Here is a 22,119-nt window from a genome sequence, read left to right on the forward strand (position 1 = left end):
TGGGTCATGAGGTCAGGAGATCAAGACCATCCTGGCTATCAGGGTGAAACTCCGTCTCTACTAAAAATATAAAATTAGCCGGGCGTGGTGGCGTGCACCTGTAATCCCAGGTACCTGGGAGGCTGAGGCTGGGGAATCACTTGAACCTGGGGGGGTGGAGGTTGCAGTGTGCCAAGACTGTGCCACTGCACTCCAGCCTGGGCGACACAGTAAGAATCCATCAGAAAAGAAAGAAAAAAAAGAAAAGAAAGAAAAGAAAAGAGAAAGAAAGAAAGGAGAAGAGAAGAAAAGAAAAAGGAAATGCAGGTGCCCAGAAAAAAAGGCAGGCTCCCAAAGTGAATACTAAGACACTCAATATCACATGTTGTCAAAAAAGCTATTGAAATTTCAGGTGACAGAGGGACTTAAGAACAACGGTGCTCAAGGAAGTCAACACAGGCTACGACGTACAGGACTCCCAATCTGGCTCATGACCACATCCCCTATTGTGGTCATTTAGAACACGCTAGGCGTCCTTTGCTCTAAGCGTGTTTCATGTACGTCTCCCCATCAATGAAGAAAGCACCTGGAGAGTAGGAAGTAAGAGTTATGTACTCTGAGATTCTCTCTTAAGCCGAGGAATCAGTCTCACTGGGCGGGGAGCTCAACAGCGCTGTTAGTGTCGTTCGCTGATAATTACTTTCACACCAGAACACCATCTTCATTCCTCATTTATACGGGAAACTTCTTGTGGTTCCCTTTGGGGCACCAGCTCCCAGCACATTCTATGTCATCAAAATTAACTCTTGGCCGGGCGCGGGGGCTCACGCCTGGAATCCCAGCACTTTGGGAGGCTGCGGGGGCGGGGGGATCACCTGAGGTCGGGAGTTCGAGACCAGCCTGGCCAACACGGTGAAACCCCGTCTCTACTAAAAACACAAAAAATTAGCCAGGTATGGTGGCAGTCGCCTGTAATCCGAGCTACTCGGGAGGCTGAGGCAGGAGAATGGTGTGAACTCGGGAGGCTGAGGCAGGAGAATCACTTAAACGCAGTAGGCAGAGGTTGCAGTGAGCTGAGATTGCGCCACTGCACTCCAGCCTGGGTGACAGAGTGAAACTCCGTCTCGAAAACAAACAAAAAAACTAATTCTTAATATATTAAACAAACGTACTAAACAACTATGGGAACAGCGACGGTGTTGTTTTTTTTTTGGAGACGGAGTCTCACTCTGTCGCCCAGGCTGGAGTGCAGTGGCATGATCTCGGCTCACTGCAAGCTCCGCCTCCCAGGTTGATGTCATTCTCCTGCCTCAGCCTCCTGGTAGCTGAGACTACTGGCGCCCGCCACCAAGCCCGGCTAATTTTTTGTATTTTTAGTACAGGCGGGGTTTCACCATGTTGGCCAGGATGGTCTCGATCTCCTGACCTCGTGATCCACCCGCCTCAGCCTCCCAAAGTGCTGGCCAAAGTGCTGGGATTACAGGCGTGAGCCACCAAGCCCGGCCGCGACTGTGTTTTTCAAACAGCTGCATTTACCAGCCACTACTGGATTCCTTCTACGTGTGAAGCCCTGTGCTAAAGGCTGGGAACAGAAAGACAATTGATACATGAGCCTTTCTTTCCTTTATGGAAGGCCCAGCCCCATACGGAAGACGGACGCGTACATAAACTATTAGGATACAGGAAAAGCGCGATACTACTGGCACATAGAGGAAATCGGGGAAGATGCTTAGAACAATGTCTGGGGCACACGCTCAGTGCTTTATAAAATACTCGCTATTTTTACCATCTAACCCTGTGAGTTAGAGCGACTGAAGAGGAAAGGCCGTAGCGTCTGAGCTGCTCTGTGAAGAATGAACCGGATTTCACCAGGCAGGCCAGGAGTGGGATAGGGCGAGGCATCCAAGAAACAGCAAGAGGCAGGCAGAGCTCAGCACACGTTTTTCCAGACTGTGAACCATGAAGCTCTGAAGGCTGCTAGGAGGGCCACGGGAGCTGTGGGAGAGGGTGAGGCTGGAGCCCTGTGGGCTAACAAACAGGGCTCTAATTCGTGACATCGTGGCAACAAACTATTAGAAATGAGGCTAGACCTGGAAGCCCTGGGGGCACAGTCTGGAGGGGAGACAGACAAGAGCTAAGTAGAATGCAGGCAATGACGCGGTAACAGAGATCTGCACAGTGACCATTGCACAGCGCGGGGACAGGCTTCTGAGAAGAGGTCACATGTTGAAAAGACAACGTGTACAGCTGACATTAGTACACAACCTCATCGGAGAGAGAAGAAGGGGAGGGAATCCCAGCAGCAGGGGCCATCATGCTCAAAGGTTCCAAGGTACGGCAATGGGCGATGTGTCTGGGGACCCTGGGAGTCGACCAGTGTGGCTGAGCGGAGTGTGCAAAGGTGAGGATGCTAGAAGGCCAGGTGGGGTTTGGGGCAGGGGGTGCCCTTGAAGGTGGGGTTTGGGGGCGGGGGAGGGGGTGCCCTTGAAGGTGGGGTTTGGAGGCAGGGGAGGGGTGCCCTTGAAGGTGGGGTTTGGGGGTGGGGGAGGGGTGCCCTTGAAGGTGGGGTTTGGGGGCGGGGGAGGGGGGTGCCCTTGAAGGTGGGGTTTGGGGGCGGGGGAGGGGGGTGCCCTTCAAGGTGGGGTTTGGGGGCGGGGGTGGAGGGCCTGGGGGGCCTTGAAGGTGGGGTTTGGGGGTTGGGAAGGGGGTGCCCTTGAAGGTGGGGTTTGGGGGCAGGGGAGCGGGGTGCCCTTGAAGTTGGGGTATGGGGGCGGGAGCTGGGGGGCCTTGAAGGTGGGGTTTGGGGGTGGGGAAGGGGGTGCCCTTGAAGGTGGGGTTTGGGGGCAGGGGAGCGGGGTGCCCTTGAAGGTGGGGTTTGGGGGCGGGAGCTGGGGGGCCTTGAAGGTGGGGTTTGGGGGTGGGGAAGGGGGTGCCCTTGAAGGTGGGGTTTGGGGGCGGGGGTGGAGGGGCCTTGAAGGTGGGGTTTGGGGGTGGGGGAGGGGGTGCCCTTGATGGAGGGGTTTGCGGGCGGGGGTGGGGTGCCCTTGAAGGTGGGGTTTGGGGGCTGGGGTGGAGGGCCTGGGGGGCCTTGAAGGTGGGGTTTGGGGGCGGGGAAGGGGGTGCCCTTGAAGTCCACGCCAGGGAGTTTGGGTTGGATCCACCCATAATGAGGGCTGGCCCATAGGGCAGTGACGTGAACAACTGGTACTGTAGCCAGGTTGTTCTGGGAGCTGTGTAGACAGGGTGAGACTGGAAGTTGGTGGCCTCATTAAGGGACTAGTGAAACGATAGTGCTCCGACCTGATTGAACCCAGTGAATGGGGGGAAATGAGAATGTTCAAGGCCTGTAGCTTGGGTAGATGTGTCAGTGAGACCCTATTCATAACCAGAGCCTAAAAAAACACGTAGAGCCAGTTAAAAGCTCTAACATGTGCTTAAAGAACAAATTAATGAAAGAATGGGTAGACAGGCCGGGCACGGTGGCTCACGCCTGTAACCCCAGCACTTTGGGAGGCTGAGGCGGGTGGATCACCTAAGGTCAGGAGTTCAAGACCAGCCTGACCAACATGGCGAAACCCTCTCTCTACTAAAAATACAAAAATTAGCCAGGTGTAGTGGCGGGCGCCTGTAATCCCAGCTACTCGGGAGGCCGAGGCAGGAGAATCACTTGAACCCGGGAGGCAGAGGTTTTAGTGAGCCAAGATCGCGCCATTGCCCTCCAGCCTGGGCGACAGGAGAGAAACTCTGTCTCAAAAAAAGACAATGAGTAGACAGAGAGGGAAGGAGAAGGAGAGAACAAAGCGGAAGAAAAACTAGTGAAGAGTAGGGAAAGGAATCTGGGTTTTTTTTGTTTTGTTTTGGTTTTTGGTTTTCTGTTTCTTTCGTTTTTTTTTTTGAGACAGAATCTCACTCTGTCACCCAGTCTGGAGTGCGGCGGCATGATCTCGGCTCACTATAGCCTCCGTCTCCCAGGTTCAAGCGATTCTCCTGCCTCAGCCTCCCAAGTAGCTCAGATTACAGGCGCCCACCATGCCAGGCTAATTTTTGAATTTTTAGTAGAGACGGGGTCTCACCATGTTGGCCAGGCTGGTCTTGAACTCCTGACCTCAAATGATCCACCCGCCTCGGCCTCCCAAAGTGCTGGGATTACAGGCGTGAGCCACCGCGCCCGGCCACGAGTCTGGTTTTAAACCCGTGGAGCTAAAGGTCTCTGGTAAGCAGGGAAAGGACACGACTCATTGACTGATGAGCAGGAGGCCTCCAACACGAAGGCCTCTTGGGAACCCGATGGGGTTTGGCGGGCGTCACCTTTCTCCATCTTGGGAGGAGAGCTGGTGGGAGGAGCTTTTCTACAGGTGTCTCTTTCTAGCCTCCGGCAGGGGGCGGCAACAGAAGACGGTTCAGAAGAAAGAACGTGGCCAAGTATGTGTATTTCAAGCCAAAGGATTCTAGAAACTTCTCTCACAGGTACGGAATCCAACCACAGTGCCCACTGTGGTGAAGCCACTGCGCTGGTCCGAGAAGAAAGTGACAAACAAAATGACATGGAGCCCAATTCATTCTGAGAGCAGAACCTCGGAGCCATGTGGTTAAGATGGAAATTCCACTTTTAGTCCAAGCAAATCTTCTGATGCATCAAGTTTGAGGGTGAGGTTTCATTAAAGGAATTTAAAATAAAAAAGTGAGATCACAGCAAATTTTTTAAAATGATTGTTTCAGTGAAGGGAAAAAAGGTCTTTATCCTTATTCAGGGCGTAATTCCTGATCCTGGTCCCCGGAGACAACACCCACCCTTGGGCGAATCATTCCTGGGGACGGAGGAATGAGGGAGGCGTCTCTTTATTTCCGGGGGCGGAGGAGTGAGGGAGGCGTCTCTTTATTTCCTTGTATATAAAATACAAGAACTAAATACCTTGGATTAACAGCCAGGGCTGGGGTTTGTGATAAGGCTGTGGTTAGGACCACATAAAAGGAGAAAACGTCTTAATAAGAACTTCTTTGTGGCCTGTTAGAGCCTTTCTTAGGAAATAAGTTACACTTTTCCTGGAGAGAAAATCTTGGAAATGACCCATTTCCCCAACAGGACATCATTTCCGGTCATTCACATGTGGTCAAGTTAAAAAAGATCGTTTGAACCTAGCTCAGCCAGGCCAGGGAGAAAATTAAAAATAAGTGTTTATTTTTCTGATTAAAGCCAAACAATGAGACTCAAAATAGGCCACACAAAACCCACAGAATCTTCCAAGTTCGCCTGAGCTAATGCATCCAAGGACGTCCACTCACAGGGGAAGAAGCAGAGGGGCTGGCCTTCTCCTAAGGGGGCAGGGCTGGAGATCTGTCAAATTCCTTATCCATATCTAGGAGCAGAGCTTCCTTTCGGCCAAAAGAGTAAGCTGACTGCGAAGGACAGATACTTCCAAGCAGACACTAAGTAGTGCAGTTGGTTTGATAACAGGACAGGTGAAAATGGAAGGCCTCCTCTGAAAATCCCACAGCCTGGGCCAGGGCTCCAAGGGGCTGACTGGTTCCTGTGGTTCGAATCTCTGCAAACGTCTCCTTCCCTCCTGCCCCATCTACGGCAGGTAGCTGAGCCGTGGCCCGGGCTCCGGGAGTGCACTCTCTCAACAAGCAGATATGAACAGACACGTCCAGAAAGTAGATAGGTGGACAGCCAGTAAGAATATGCAAAGGTGTCATCAAGGAAATGCAAATTAAAATGATTTCACACTGACTAGAATAGCAAAAGTTAAACAGAACCACAGTATCAAACCCGGGTGACGACGTGGAGCAAGTGCAACTCTCACACTCCGCTGCCGGGGACGTAAATGGTGCAAACACTTTGCTGTTGTTTGAGACAGGATCTCACTGTTACCCAGGCTGGAGTGCAGTGGTGCGATCTCAGCTCGCCGCAGCACCCCAGGCTCAAGTGATCCTCCAGCTTCCCGGGTAGCTGGGATTAGAAACGCGTACCACCACACTCGAAAATTTTCCGTTGAGACGGGGTTTCGCCATGTTGCTCAGGCTAGTCTCAAACTCCCGGGCTCAAGAAATCTGCCTGCCTTGGCCTCCCAAAGTGCTGGGATTACAGGCGTGAGCCACCATGCCTGGTCAGTACAACCACTTTGAAGAACCGTTTGGTCCATCTTATGAAGGTAAATGTTCGTTTACCCGATAATCGACTCAGTATTCTACCGCTCAGTAATCCTACTCATCAGTATTTACCCAAGATAATTTTTTTAAGTCCGTAAAAATGTTTATGACAGCCTTCCCCCACCCCAAACTGACAACAACTCACATACATCCATCACTGAAAGAATGGATACACTGTGACAAGATGCTCGTCCAATGGGACACTTCTCAGCAATAAGAAGGAACAAACTGATGTATACAAAAACAAGGGTAAACCTCACAATCATGCTGAGCAAATGAAGCCTGACACAAAATAACACTGACTGTATGATTCCATTTCCATGACGGTCTACAGGCAAAACTAAATTACAGTGACAGAAAACCAAAGCGACGGATGGGAGGGGGAGTCACCAGAGAGGCTCAGCAGGGGACTCTGCAGGGAGATGGAAATGTTCTTGGTCTTGTTTGGATAATTGTTCATATCAGTATAACAGCTGTTCAAACACACTGAGCTGGGTCCTTAAGAACCGTGAATTTTATTGTGTTAAATTAAACCTAAAAAAAGAACTCATACCAACAAGAAGGAGAAAAAAAATAGTTTGTCTTCATCTCATCTAGAGCCAGGTAACTGAGAATTCCAGCGTGGGCACAGGGTGCTGCCTCCTGAGCACGGCCACCTTCCCACGAGTGACCACCACCTCCCCTCCCTCCCTCCCTGCCTTTCCCCGCCATGGTTCCCTGTCTCCATGAATGGAACCAACTACCCTCCACCCAGTGTCCCCAAACCAGAAACCTGGCAGTCCTTCCCCATGCTTCTCTCCTCCTCATTTCTGCTCAGTCACTTCCTAGACAGCTCCTGAATGAGGTGGAGCCCTCCCCCGTCTCTGCCCCAACTGTCTCAATTGCAGGGGTTTCTTTTGTTTGTTTTGTTTTGTTTTGTTTTGAGATGGAGTCTCGCTCTGTCACCCAGGCTGGAGTACAGTGGTGCAATCTCGGCTCACTGCAAGCTCCGCCTCCCGGGTTCATGCCATTCTCCTGCCTCAGCCTCCCGAGTAGCTGGGACTACAGGTGCCCACCACCGTGCCCGACTAATTTTTTTGTATTTTTAGTAGAGACGGGGTTTCACCGTGTTAGCCAGGATGGTCTCGATCTCCTGACCTCGTGATCTGCCTGCCTCGGCCTCCCAAAGTGCTGGGATTATAGGCGTGAGCCACCGCACCCGGCCTCTTTGTTTTTGAGACGTTGTCTTGCTCTGTCGCCCAGGCTGGAGTGCAGTGGCGCGATCTTGGCTTGCTGCAACCTCTGTCTCCCGGGTTCAAGCGATTCTCTTGCCTCAGCTTCCCTAGTAGCTGGAATTACAGGCGCCCGCCACCACGCCCAGCTAATTTTAGTAGACACAGGGTTTCACCATGTTGGCCAGGCTGGTCTGGAACTCCTGACCTCAGGTGATCTGTTCATCTTGGCCTCCTAAAGCACTGGGATTACAGGCGTGAGCCCCCGTCTCTACTAAAAGATAAAAATAAAACTTGGCTGTGTGTAGTGGCGTGCACCTCAAGTCCTAGCTACTTGGGGAAGGCTTTACACCTGGCCAACTTCCTATTTTTAAATGGAAAGAAAAAAACACACACCAGGGCCTTGTTTCCTATCTCTCCTGCCCATTCCTTCTCTCTCCACAACTCAGACAGTGACGGTGTCAATCAAGCCAGTAAGGGAAAGGCTGGGGGAAGACGATGCTGACTCTTAACTGAATCTGTTTCTGAGACATGGAAACACCCTGTTCACAGAGGCCTCTCTTCCTCCCACCCCTGCCCCCCGCCCAGAACTCCCAGCAGAAGCTGCTCACTGGCTGTTGTCAAAGTAGTCTTTGTTCTTGGAGTTGAACCAGCACAGGCCTCAAATTTCCATCCACAGCTCCAAACCCCGCCTACATCACCTCCATGACCTCAGGCTAAGGAAAGAAAGAAGCTGGCCAAAAACATGCCAGGCTAAGAAGCCAAAGCTCCTCCCAAGAGAGATGACTCTGGAGGGGACCCTCTGGTCTCCTCTCCATGAAGCCAGGTAGGTGCTGGGAGGGCAGAAATGCCCAGAAAGAAAAGCACCGAGGAAGGCTCACAGGGCAAGGACTTCAGTGGTCACGGTCCCATCATATACAGAAGCCACGGGGCGGGACTTCAGGGGTCATGGTCCCACATTTTGTACAGAAGTGGGAGGCAGCAAAGCTGCAAGATCTAAAGACAGAGTTGCAGGCCCAGGTGCGGTGCTCACGCCTGTAATCCCAATCAGCATGGGAGGCCCAGGCAGGCGGATGACCTGAGGTCAAGAGTTTAAGGCCAGCCTGAGCAACATATGCAGCCCCCGTCTCTACTAAAAGATAAAAATAAAACATTGCTGGCCTGGGCGCGGTGGCTCACGCCTGTCATCCCAGCACTTTGGGAGGCCGAGACAGGCGGATCACGAGGTCAGGAGATCGAGACCATCCTGGCTAACATGGTGAAACCCTGCCTCTACTAAAAAAAATACAAAAAGCCGGGCGTGGTGGTGGGCGCCTGTGGTCCCAGCTACTTGAGAGGCTGAGACAGGAGAATGGCATGAACCTGGGAGGCGGAGCTTGCAGTGAGCTGAGATTGCACCACTGCACTCCAGCCTGGGGGACTGAGCAAGACTCCGACTCAAAAAATAAATAAATAAATAAATAATAAAACGAAGCTGTGTGTAGTGGCGTGCACCTAGAGTCCTAGCTACTTAGGGGGCTGAGGTGGGAGGATCCCTTGAACCCAGAAGTTTGAGGTGACAGTGAGCTATGACTGCACCACTGCACTCCAGCCTGGGTGACAGGGCGAGACCCTGTCTCTAAAAAATAATCATCATGTAAAAAAACAGAGAGATTCGGGGAACTGTGGATGATGACTGCAGGGCATGGTCAAAAAGAAGCAGAGAAAACTCGCCAAAGCGAGTCAGGGAAGTGTGTCCGGCACTGTCCAGGGGAAGGACAACACTCTGGACACAAAGATTTGATGGCCACAGGAAAAGGGCCGTTGGGCTGGGGACAGGCTGGGATGGATCCTCCTCCATTCTCTCCCCATCCACCCGACTTTCTAGAACACCTTCTGGACCCTGGTTTGCTTCTCCAGCCACCTAGCAGGGAAGTGGAGTCTTGAATCCAAACGTTCAGATACTAGAAAAGGGATGGACGGTCCCTCGGGAATTAATAAGCTAACCGGAGCTGAAGACGGATCCCAAGTGTCTCAACAGCTCTGGATGTCCCGATAAAACATGTTTCTAGAATGTGAACAGTTTTGAAACATCTATATTCCAATCACCAATCCAGAATCTTGGGAGCTACAGAAAGTGTGGGTTTTCCCCCAAAACAAACACTCAGCTGAGGACACAGGAGAATGACCAAGGTGTAAATGAAAGAAGAATCTGGCCTGGGGTATCCTGTGGCGAGCGCCATCCCCTTTAGGGGTAAGAGGGATATCTAAGTCCAAGCGGAGCTGAGTCAGGCCTCCTGGGTGGGATGATACAGTATGAAAGAGAGGTCCAGGAAAGGGTCTCATTCAGGCTGACATGTCCCATCATGATCAGTCAAGTTTAGGACGGAGACTAATAAGACTCAACATATGCGGCCGGTCGCAGTGGCTCAAGCCTGTAATCCCAGCACTTTGGGAGGCCGAGATGGGCGGATCACGAGGTCAGAAGTTGAGATCAGCCTGGCCAAGAGACCAGTCTGGCCAACATGGTGACACCTCGTCTCTACTAAAAATACAAAAATTAGCTGGGCGTGGTGCAGGCGCCCGTCATCCCAGCTACTTGGGAGGCTGAGGCAGGAGAATCACTTGAACCCGGGAGGTGGAGGTTGCAGTGAGCGGAGATCGCACCACTACACTCCAGCCTGGGCAACAAGAGCAAGACTCAATCTCAAAAAAAAGAAAAGAAAAGAAAAGAAAAAAAAAGAGTTCAGGATTTCATAGTCCGTCTCCTATGTCTAGTCTTTCATTTCTCATAATCGTTTCTTAGCCAGGAATCATCTCTGGAAGTAAATGGCTGCTTCCTTTTCTTTGCGCACACGCCCCTCTCTGAAGAGAGGCTCCCTGCCCACCTGGGGGCTGCAGTACTCCCTTTTTTTTTTTTTTTTTTTTTTTTTTTGAGACAGAGTCACTCTGTCCCCCAGGCTGGAGTGCAGTGGCGCAATCTCAGCTCACTGCAAGCTCTGCCTCCCGGGTTCACGCCATTCTCCTGCCTCAGCCTCCCGAGTAGCTGGGACTACAGGCGCCCGCCACCGCGCCCGGCTAATTTTTTTTTTTTTTGTATTTTTTTAGTAGAGACGGGGTTTCACCGTGTCAGCCAGGATGGTCTCGATCTCCTGACCTCGTGATCCACCCGCCTCAGCCTCCCAAAGTGCTGGGATTATAGGCGTGAGCCACCGCGCCCAGCTGTGGTACTCGCTTTTAATGCTCCTTAGAAAATTCTAACCAAAGGCTCCAAACGCAGCTCAAAACCCTGGCATGGAACCACACAAAAGGCACAAAGAGGCTGGGGCCAGGTGGAGCCCATCAGAAATTGAAGGCTCTGTGTCAGGAGCCACCCCATTCTGAACCACGGGTCCAGGTTTCTCCACCGAAGCAGCTCCCAGGTCCCCAGTGTTAGGCAGAGCGGATTTCAGTCAGGAAAACTACGCAAGGCCATGTTCTTAGAATCTCTCCAACATTATTCTTGGCTCTGCTGACACTGCTTTGGCTTTAAAAAATCAATAAATTAAGCAAGCAGAAGGTTCTCTAACATCCAAGCTGGACTAAAGGGTTTTGCTCTTACCGAGCCAGAGGGAATATTTATTCCAAGAGACGTAAGATAGATTCTGCTGGACACCTGACACTTGCTCATGATTCTTCCCTGGGAGGCCAGCAGCGCACGGAGAGGCTTCGCTCCATCGGAACCAACACCGTTGGCCGGCGCGGTGGCTCACGCCAGGAATCCCAGCACTTTGGAAGGCCGATGTGGGGGATCACCTGAGGTCAGGAGTTCGAGACCAGCCTGGCCAATGTGGTGAAACCCCATCTCTACTAAAAATACAAAAAATTAGCCGGGCCTGGTGGCACACAGCTGTAGTCCCAGCTACTCAGGAGACTGAGGCAGGAGAATCACTTCAACCCAGGAGGCGGAGCTTGCAGTGAGCCGAGATCGCGCCATTGCACTCCAACCTGGGCGACAGAGTGAGACTCTGTCTCAAAAAAAAAAAAGAAAAAAAAGAAATAATACCTCTCACTACACTGGATGGTTTGAATTCCAACCTAAAGCAAAAAGAGGAAGGCTGTGATCTCATTTTATTGTTTATCGTAACATATTTGCCTGACAATCTGGATAAAACAAACAAACTTTTATTTTGTTTTTTATTTATTTTTTTTCAGATCCAGGCTGGAGTGCAGTGGAGTGATCATGGCTGCGGCCTTAACCTCCTGGGCTCAAGCAATCCTCCCACCTCTGCCTCCCAAGTAGCTGGGACTACAAGGCGTGAACCACCACACTTGGCTAATTTTTGTATTTTTTTTTTTCTGTAGAGATGGGGTCTCACCATGTTGCCCAGGCTGGTCTCGAACTCCTGGCCTCAAGCAATCCACCCGCCTCAACCTTCCAAAGTGCTGGGATTACAGCCGTGAGCCACCGCGCCTGGCCTGTCTTTTATCTGGTGGGAGCTCCACAAATCCATGCTAGCTGACCGGCCAGTCCTCTCCCAGGCAAGTGGCCACAGCGACGAAGGTTTGGCGGAGGTGCAGGGGGAGGTGTGGACAACGTACAGTCACAAGACAGCGTCCAATTCAGTGAGCGTGACTGGGGAAGCTGCCGTTCATGAGCTCTTGTCACCAACTTGGGAAGCTGCCGTTCATATGCTCGTCACCAAAGTCAAGAATACCTTCTTCTGCACCACATTCTCAGAGATTTTCCAAATCCCGGGCATTTTCAGGCCTTCACTCCCTCCACTAAAACCCCACAGCTTACTCCTCCCAAGTGAAGAGGCCAAGAAAAGAATCCATTTTATTTGTCAGAACCGGCCATAAGGTAAACAAATACAAAGAAAGTGTGTGCTCGCCAATTAAACAGGAATGCAGGCTTCTGGCGGAGACATGACCCCATTTTTCCATTCGCTCCATGTCAGTGAACCACCGTCACAGAGCTGGCCCCTATGGCTTGAGGGGGAAAAAAGAGAAAGGCTTTCTACGTGTTTCTACATGCCTTTTCCACCTCCTTTTTCCTAAGAAAAAGGCAGAATTCCATTTGACCCAATTCCCATTCGATGGAAAAGAAGAACAGAGCGGCAAGAACATGGGCTTCAGCGTCACGGAGGCCTGAGTTTAAACCCTTGGATCTATGACAACCCACTAGCCGTGAGGTTCAAAGCAAGTCCATCAGACCTCTCCAAGCCTCAGCTCCCTCGTGTAAAACAGAGAGGTCTGTAACTGCCACACGGGTCACGGTTGAGAAGCGTGCCAGGTACAGCACATGCTCAGGAGTGTTCCTGTCTCCTCAACTTGGGTTCATACGACACGGATGGGGTGCAGGTACCGTACGGGGCACAGAGATGGACAGAAAGCAGGGTTTAAGGGACTTCTCATGCAATAAAAAGGAAAATCCGTATCTTACAGCAGGACTAAGTTCCACGAGATTAGTTTTAATTTATAATCTTTACTTCTTTGAGACAGGGCCTCGCTCTGCTCCTCAGGCTGGAGTGCAGGGTGCAAGCACAGCTCACTGCAACCTCGACCTCCTGGGCTCAAGCGATCCTCCCACCTCAGCCTCCTGAGTAGCAGGGACCACAGGCGTGCAGCACCACTCCTGGCTAATTTTTAAAATCATTCTGTAGAGATGGGGTCTCGCTGTGTTGCCCAGTCTGGCAAAGAAATCCTGGGCTTAAAGGATCTGGCCACCTTGGCCCCCTAAAGTCCTGGGATGACAGGCATGAGCCACCACACCTGGTCTCAGCAAGGTTTTTTGACTTCAAGAAAACGAGGGTGCTCTTAGGTCTTCAGACAATTGCTATTATCAATCATAGCAAAAAATAAAAAATAAATACAGCTGGGATGAGAGAGGACGTTCTAGATGCATCAGAACTTACATAAAGATTGACAGAGGCCAGGTGTGGTGGCTCGCACCTGTAATCCCAGCACTTTGGGAGGCCAGGGCAGGTGGATCACCTGAGGTCAGGAGTTCGAGACCAGCCTGACCAACATGGAGAAACCCCGTCTCTACTAAAAATACAAAAATTAGCTGGACATGGTGGTGGGCACCTGTAATCCCAGCTACCCAGGAGGCTGAGGCAGGAGAATCACTTGAACCCAGGAGGTGGAGGTTGCTGTGAGCTGAGATCGCACCACTGCACTCCAGCCTGGGGGCGACAAGTGCAAAACAAAACTCCATCTCAAAAAAAAAAAAAAAAAGATTGACGGAGCCACTTGAAACATGTGACTCAGAAGAAACAAGAACCAGAACGCTGGGGGTTCTAAGCCTTACAGCACAAAGAGAAAGACACTAATGTTTGTGGTTAACAGATGGATTGTGGTCAGGAAACAGGTTCAAATCTCATCTCCACCACCTGCCAGCTATGTGGCACTTACCTTCTCAGGAGGATTAAGTGAGAAGACAGAGCAGAAAGCCCAGCGCCTGCACGTGCCCTGTGCTTCAGTGATGAAGTTACTGTTGTCAAAACGTACTGAAAAGCTCTAAGCCCTGATACCCGTAGTGATCCTGCATCGGAGGCAAGAAGACCACAGGAAGGTAGAAATGAATGAGAAATGCAGAGAGACTGGCCGGATGCGGTGGCTCACGCCTTTCATCCCAGCACTTTGGGAGGCCAAAACAGGTGGATCGCCTGAGGTCAGGAGTTCAAGACCAGCCTGGCCAACAAGGCAAAACCCTGTCTCCACTAAAATACAAAAATTAGCCTGGTGGTGGCGTGTGCCTGTAATCCCAGCTAGGAGAATCGCTTGAACCCGGGAGGCGGAGGTTGCAGTGAGCCGAGATTGCTCCATTGCACTACAGCCTGAGCAACAGAGCAAGACTGTGAAAGAAAAGAAAAGAAGAAAGAAAGAAAAAGAAAGAAAGAAGAAGGAAAGAAAGAAAGAAAGAAAAGAAAAGAAAAGAGAGAGAAAAGAAATGCAGACAGATTAATTGTTGGCTGTTGCAGAATGCAAAATGAGGAATGACAGCCGGGTTTCAAGTCTAAGGCTGTGGATATTTCGGAGCCTGGTGAAAAGCAAAGCACTGCCACGTTTTCCCTTCGTTCCCCCAACCTGCTGTAGATCACGTACCCCCACTCACAAAGAGCACACGCCCAGTACCCCATCCCTCTCACCAGGATGAAGAAAGACACCCAAAACCCAAGGTCCAAACTTAGGAAGAAACTGAATTCAACACAACAAAAGTCAACACCTCATGTGTAAAGGATCTTAATTAAACAGTATCAAGCATGCCGGCGTGAACTCAGTGTCTGGACCTACTCATTATGAAATAAACTTAAGAATAAATCCCATCTAAGAACAGAAAAAAACCAGCAACTCTCATGCACATCAAATGCTGTTCTCAATGATCCTTTTCCCTCTGAACGTCACAAAGCACCAGCAGGTGGGAGATAATTAAAGTTTGAATAAAATTTGTTTTATATGCCTCAGTTGGAACACTTTTGTTCCGCAAAGCTCTTCCCGCTCCAGCCCAAAGATGCACCCACAAAGAAAGACATTTTTCTTTTTGTTTTTTGAGACGGACTCTCACTCTGTCGCCCAGGCTGGAGTGCAGTGACACAATCTCGGTTCACTGCAAGCTCCACCTCCCAGGTTCACGCCATTCTCCTGCCTCAGCCTCCCCAGTAGCTAGGACTTACAGGCACCCACCAGCACACCTGGCTAATTTTTTGTATTTTTTTTTTTTAGTAGAGATGGGGTTTTCACCTTGTTAGCCAGGATGGTCTCGATCTCCTGACCTCGTGATCCGCCCACCTCGGCCTCCCAAAGTGCTGGGATTACAGGCATGAGCCACCGCATCTAGCCAAGAGTTTTTTCAAAATAATATTTTTCTGGATTTTTCTGGTTACATCTGGGGTTTTATGACTTCTGACAGATAAGGGTGGAGGAGATAATTTACGAAAAGAAACATCTCTCTTGATCCATATTTACATTCCATAAGGGAGTGAGTTTGGCTTTTGGATTCTCCTCCCAGGCCTATCAGGGGAATAGAATTCTTGCTCCTATTTGATGAGATTTATGGGGCAATGAGGTCTGTGGGGCTGATGCTGCACCACCTGCTTCATGAATACGGCCCCTCCATTTGCAAAGCGCTGACTTGGAACGTTTGTATTTTTCCCTTACAAATCAATCAATCTGTCTGTCTGTCTGTCTGTCTGTCTGTCTGTCTGTCTGTCTATCCGTCTGTCCGCCCATCCGTCTGTCCGTCCATCCGTCCGTCCATCCATCCATCTCACTCTGTTGCCCAGGCTGTCACACAGTGGCACGATCACAGCTCACTGCAGCCTTGACATTCTGAGCTCAGGCGATCCCCCTCAGCCTCCCGAATGGCTGGGACCACAGCTGTGTGCCACCATGCCCAGCTGATTTTTTGTAGAAATGAGGTCTCATCATATCGCTGAGGCTGGTCTCGAATTCCTGAGCTCAAGCAATCCTCCCACCTTGGCCTCCCAAAGTGCTGGGATGACAGGCAGTGAGCCACTGCACCCGGCCTAAATCTCTCATGTTTATAAGCGGTCATCTGATGGCTTTCCATCCCATTCACACACATTTAGCATCCATATCTGCCTTTAATAAAAGGTCATAATACAGCCCTGGCATCACAAAAGCTAACCAGAGAACACTGAGGATATCAGCTCATGAAAATACTCTGTCTACAATGAGACTAGGACAACTGTCTTCCTTTTCAGAAAAGGAAACTGAGGCAGTGAGAGGCTACGATGCTTCAACACGAGGGACCTCAACCCAAGACTTGTGCTTTTAGTTCCATCACAGATGCATCAGAGACTGTACTTAGTTGGGGAGTAACCTAAGCTAACCTCACGATGCACAGCCCAACAGGGAACCTAAACTAACCCCACCATGCACAACCCAACAGGGAATCTAAGCTAACCCCACCATGCACAACCCAACAGGGAATCTAAACTAACCCCACCATGCACAACCCAGGGAATCTAAACTAACCCCACCATGCACAGCCCAACAGGGAACCTAAGCTAACCCCACCATGCACAACCCAACAGGGAACTAAGCTAACCCCACCATGCACAACCCAACACGGAACCTAAAGTAACCCCACCATGCACAACCCAACAGGGAACCTAAACTAACCCCACCATGTACAGCCCAACAAGGAACTAAGCTAACCCCACCATGCACAACCCAACAGGGAACCTAAACTAACCCCACCATGCACAACCCAGCAGGGAACTAAGCTAACCCCACCATGCACAACCCAACAGGGAACTAAGCTAACCCCACCATGTACAGCCCAACAGGGAACTAAGCTAACCCCACCATGCACAGCCCAACAAGGAACTAAGCTAACCCCACCATGCACAACCCAACAGGAAACCTAAGCTAACCCCACCATGCACAACCCAACAGGGAACCTAAGCTAACCACACCATGTACAGCCCAACAATTAGAACTTAGGGCATTTTAATTGGACTCAGACCTCAGGGTCTGAATTTAAGAAGGTGACAGTTACAGGAATGTGTGTAGGGATTATGGCTGGAATGCTGCCTCTCACTTACAGTTGACCCTCTTCCCAGGACTCTCCAAATCCACCTGGTGCCTCTCTTCTGCCCCCGCACAGCCAGGCCACCCCTCATCTAAACACCAGGTTTCCAGCACTGGAGCCTCACAAGCTCATCCCCACCCACAAAACACTCACAAACGCACCTGGCAAGTCAGTGTCTGTATAGCAGGTCTCGCAGTCTCAGCACTGCTGACACTTTGCTGGGAAAGGGTGGGGCGGGGTGGGGTGTGTGGGGGGGTGCTGTTCCGCACATTGTAGAATGTTCATCGCTGTCCCAGGAAATGCCAGTAATGCCCGCTTAGTGACAATCGAAAATGGTTCCAGAAGCCCAGGAGACTTTGAGACCAGTGAAACAATTCTGTATGATCCCAACCTGGTGGATGCATGTCATTCATTATGCATTCGTCAAAACCAACAGTGTCCAACACAAACAATAAACCCTAAGGTAAGCTGTGAACTTCAGATAGTAACAACGTACCCATACCAGCCCCTCAGTTGTAACAAATGTAGCGCACCAATGCAAGATGGTAATGACAGCAGGAATACCTGGAGGGCAAGGGAGGGGTACCTGTGAACTCTCTGTACTTTCTGCTCAGTTTTTCTGAAAACCTAAAACTGTTCTATGAAACAAAGTCTATCAATTAAAAATTTAAAGTCTTCAGACATTTGCCCATGTCCCTAAAGGGCAAAGCTGTCCCGCTTGGCCGCTGCGGAAGGGAGAACACACCTACACAGGCCAAGTCTCCAGCAGGGCAACGCTCTCGGTACTTCCACGAGTCAATCAGTGCAGTTGTATCAGGCCACGTTCCTGGACGGAGACTGGAAAAGGTGAGCTTTCTGAGTGCGCGTGGGTTGTGGACACTCCTCTGGGGGATAATCTTTTTAGGGGAGAAAGCATGGAGCCCAGTCTCAGGAAACCCTAGGCAGAGGCTGGAGACAGAGGCCTAATCCTCCGGTCCCAGCTTAAAAGACAGCACCTTGGTTGCTATATTCACTCTGGTGAGAATGCCCTCCTTGGATTTCCCTTTTTCAAAAATTATCTCCATCGCTCAGTAGCCTGACATAAGAAATGGAAAGAAGCCTTGGCCTTCAAAAAAGGCCAGAGGAAGCATCTCAACTCCCTGGAAGCCAGAGGAAGCATCTCAACTCCCTGGAAGCCAGAGGAAGCATCTCAACGCCCTGGAAGCCAGAGGAAGCATCTCAACTCCCTGGAAGCCAGAGGAAGCATCTCAACGCCCTGGAAGCCAGAGGAAGCATCTCAACCCCCGGAAGCCAGAGGAAGCATCTCAACTCCCTGGAAGCCAGAGGAAGCATCTCAACTCCCTGGAAGCCAGAGGAAGCATCTCAACGCCCTGGAAGCCAGAGGAAGCATCTCAACGCCCTGGAAGCCAGAGGAAGCATCTCAACTCCCTGGAAGCCAGAGGAAGCATCTCAACGCCCTGGAAGCCAGAGGAAGCATCTCAACCCCCGGAAGCCAGAGGAAGCATCTCAACTCCCTGGAAGCCAGAGGAAGCATCTCAACTCCCTGGAAGCCAGAGGAAGCATCTCAACTCCCTGGAAGCCAGAGGAAGCATCTCAACTCCCTGGAAGCCAGAGGAAGCATCTCAACTCCCTGGAAGCCAGAGGAAGCATCTCTACCCCCGGAAGCCAGAGGAAGCATCTCAACTCCCTGGAAGCCAGAGGAAGCATCTCAACTCCCTGGAAGCCAGAGGAAGCATCTCAACCCCCGGAAGCCAGAGGAAGCATCTCAACTCCCTGGAAGCCAGAGGAAGCATCTCAACTCCCTGGAAGCCAGAGGAAGCATCTCAACTCCCTGGAAGCCAGAGGAAGCATCTCAACTCCCTGGAAGCCAGAGGAAGCATCTCAACTCCCTGGAAGCCAGAGGAAGCATCTCAACCCCCGGAAGCCAGAGGAAGCATCTCAACGCCTGGAAGCCAGAGGAAGCATCTCAACCCCCGGAAGCCAGAGGAAGCATCTCAATGCCTGGAAGCCAGAGGAAGCATCTCAACCTCCGGAAGCCAGAGGAAGCATCTCAACTCCCTGGAAGCCAGAGGAAGCATCTCAACTCCCTGGAAGCCAGAGGAAGCATCTCAACTCCCTGGAAGCCAGAGGAAGCATCTCAACTCCCTGGAAGCCAGAGGAAGCATCTCAACTCCCTGGAAGCCAGAGGAAGCATCTCAACCCCCGGAAGCCAGAGGAAGCATCTCAACTCCCTGGAAGCCAGAGGAAGCATCTCAACTCCCTGGAAGCCAGAGGAAGCATCTCAACTCCCTGGAAGCCAGAGGAAGCATCTCAACTCCCTGGAAGCCAGAGGAAGCATCTCAACTCCCTGGAAGCCAGAGGAAGCATCTCTACCCCCGGAAGCCAAAGGAAGCATCTCAACTCCCTGGAAGCCAGAGGAAGCATCTCAATGCCTGGAAGCCAGAGGAAGCATCTCAACGCCCAGAACCTGGGGGTCCTGCCGGGGGCAGCCTCTGCAGCTCTGCCACTGGTGTCCGCAGGGACGGGCGGAGACATGACGGAGGCGCCCCAAGAAGACGGTCCCCAGTTTTGCTAAACCGGCTGCTAAAATACCCCCTTCCATCTGAATACATAATTGAGATGTGACTGCGCCAACTTTAAATCCACTTGGCTTCAGGCATTTGCACGGCTGAAACGTGGGCACACCTAGGTCCCCGCTGGCCGCCTTCATGATTCCCTGGAATCCTGGCTCTCCCTGATTGCCTTTCTCTCTCATCCTTTCCTTTCACCCTTTCCTTTTTTTTTTTTTTTTTTTTTTTTGAGACTAAATCTCACTCTGTCGCCCAGGCTGGAGTGCAGTGGCACCATCTCGGCTCACTACAACCTCCGCCTCCCGGGTTCAAGTGATTCTCCTGCCTCAGCCTCCCGAGTAGCTGGGATTACAGGCGCCCGCCACCACGCCCGGCTAATTTTTGTATTTTTAGTAGAGACGGGGTTTCACCATGTTGGCCAGGCTAGTCTTGAACTCCTGACCTCAGGTGATCTGCCTGCCCCAGCCTCCCAAAGTGCTGGGATGACAGGCATGAGCCACCGCGCCCGGCCCACCCCTTCCCTTCATAGTTCATCTTCTCTAATGGAGAGAGGAAGAAAAGAGGGTACTCAAAGAAGCAAAAAAATGAGAGAAAATGAGAGATGATCAAACATAAACCACCATGGGGACTGCTGCCATGACACAGCTGGGTATGGGGAGAAACAGAATTCAGCAACCTTCTAAAGCTGCTACAATAATACTTTCTGGTTTAAAAAGACCTAATGTGGCCGGGCGCAGTGGCTCACACCTGTCATCCCAGCACTTTGGGAGGTCGAGGTGGGCAGATCACGAGGTCAGGAGATCGAGACCATCCTGGCTAACACGGTGAAACCCCGTCTCTATTAAAAATACAAAAAAAAAATTAGCCAGGCATGGTGGCAGGCGCCTGTAGTCCCAGCTACTCAGGAGGCTGAGGCAGGGGAATGGCGTGAACCTGGGAGGTGGAGCTTGCAGTGAGCCGAGATCGCACCACTGCACTCCAGCCTGGGCGACAGAGCAAGACTCCGTCTCAAAAACAAACAAACAAACAAACAAAAAACCTAATTTTTCCCAACATCATTAATTCTTCTCAACAATGTAATATCTTCCAAGGTGAATCTTTTAGTAAAATGGGCTTTACAAACTGTTGATGAGCTAGGGGCAGTGGCTCACACCTGTAATCCCAATGCTTTGGGAAGCTGAGGTGGGGAGGATTGTTTGAGGCCAAGAGTTCAAGACCAGCCTGGGCAACAGAGCAAGACTATCTCTACAAAAAAATTAAATAGGCTGGACACTGTGGCTTATGCCTGTAATCCCAGTACTTTGGGAGGCTGAGGCAGGCGGATCACCTGAGGTCGGGAGTTTGAGACCAGCCAGACAACATGGAGAAACCCTGTCCCTACTAAAAATACAAAAAATTAGCCGGGCGTGGTGGCGCATGCCTGTAATCCCAGCTACTCGGGAGGCTGAGGCAGGAGAATCACTTGAACCCAGGAGGCAGAGGTTGCAGTGAGCCGACATCGTGCCATTGCACTCCAGCCTGGGCAACAAAAGCAAAACTCCGTCTCAAAAAAAAAAAAAAAAATTAAGTAAGCGAGGCATGGTGGCATATGCCTGCAGTCCTAACTACTTGGGAGGCTGAGGTGGATTATTTGAGCACAGGAGTTTGAGATTACAGTGAGCTGTGATCATGCCACAGCACTCCAGCCTGGGCAACACAGCAGACCCTGTGTCTAAAACACAAGAATAAAAAACAAAGAAGTAGAACTATTCCCGTACCTCTCCACGTTCGTGAGAGGATTAAGCCGGCTCATGCACATACAGCACTTAACATGTTGCCTCGCACACCGTATAAACTTACCAGACGTTAACTATCGTCTTCGTGTTTCAACTTCGCTTTAAACTAAAATATAAACATTTATTAAACTATCCAGTTCTCCCACTTCTCATCTTAGTCACCCCGGCCCAGGGAAGTTTTTGTGGAATTGACAGATGACATCTGTTTTTACAGAGAGTTGTTTCTGGTAATAGAACCTTCTCCTCGACTTCAAAACTTCCCTAAATTCTCTACAGCAGACACTTGAACCTCTGCAGATCTCGAAGATGCTAATAAAATGGACCATGCGGTCCTGACCACCCGCCCCTGGCCACTCAACAAACTCACCCTATTTCTCAGTTCCTGCATATCACACACAATATTCTTCTGTTTTTCCCAAGCCAGTCCCCTCCTAGGCCTGTTGCAGTGACGCCTCTCCTAGGAAAGTCCCCGCGGCAGATACACGGACTCCGTAATGGAAACTCCGGCAGGCCTAACAACAACGTCACTGTCACAGACGCGTGAGCTTTGACAGCCAGGGACTGGTAACCCACAGCCACCGTGCCCAAGAAAATTATTTCCCATGGGAGAAAGGAAACTACGTTCAGCTCCTGGCAGGTCCCAGGCAAGTCCGAGCCAGGCTTGCGGGGAGGCGAATGCTCTGTCCTGGGAAAGGGAGGCGGAGGTTAAGGGCTGTTCCCACCCTCCAGTGACCCAGATGGGAAAGGCAGCTGCGTGGACATCAAAATGACAGCGGAGACGTGTGGCTTTTCCCCAGCGTCACTGAAACGAAGCCAGCATGGGCTGCCCCACACTGTTTACAGGACAATCAATTAGCAAGATGGATCTCATGATTAAGAGAAACTCAATTTCTTCTTGAAAGCACGTTCTAGGG

At 50.9% G+C, this 22,119-nt stretch overlaps 2 protein-coding genes across 3 annotated transcripts in view; one reads left to right on the plus strand and one right to left on the minus strand.

Moving 5' to 3' along the window:
* NXN (nucleoredoxin) overlaps positions 1–22,119 on the minus strand; it is a 184,535-nt gene that overhangs the window by 78,753 nt on the left and 83,663 nt on the right. The window contains exon 1 of one of the 2 annotated variants that reach the window (XM_055102113.3): positions 21,573–21,715. The exons of the other annotated variant lie outside the window; for it this stretch is intronic. Within the exon in view, the coding sequence (XP_054958088.1) occupies positions 21,573–21,593 (21 nt within the window). The 5' untranslated portion in view covers positions 21,594–21,715. Of the gene's footprint in view, positions 1–21,572; positions 21,716–22,119 lie in introns of those variants that run through there. 2 annotated transcript variants of the gene reach the window in all.
* Positions 1,369–21,549, plus strand: LOC134729480 (uncharacterized). Its single transcript, XM_063598837.1, has 2 exons — positions 1,369–2,380; positions 4,447–21,549. The coding sequence occupies exon 2, from the start codon at positions 17,948–17,950 to the stop codon at positions 19,433–19,435; it is 1,488 nt and encodes a 495-aa protein (XP_063454907.1). The 5' UTR covers positions 1,369–2,380; positions 4,447–17,947; the 3' UTR covers positions 19,436–21,549.

The sequence above is a fragment of the Pan paniscus genome, chromosome 19 (genome assembly GCF_029289425.2).
Source record: "Pan paniscus chromosome 19, NHGRI_mPanPan1-v2.0_pri, whole genome shotgun sequence".
Lineage (NCBI taxonomy): Eukaryota > Metazoa > Chordata > Mammalia > Primates > Hominidae > Pan > Pan paniscus.

Excerpts from the sequence above, each read along its gene's own strand:
- LOC134729480 (XM_063598837.1), top strand. The coding sequence starts at position 17,948 with ATGGAAAGAAGCCTTGGCCTTCAAAAAAGGCCAGAGGAAGCATCTCAA.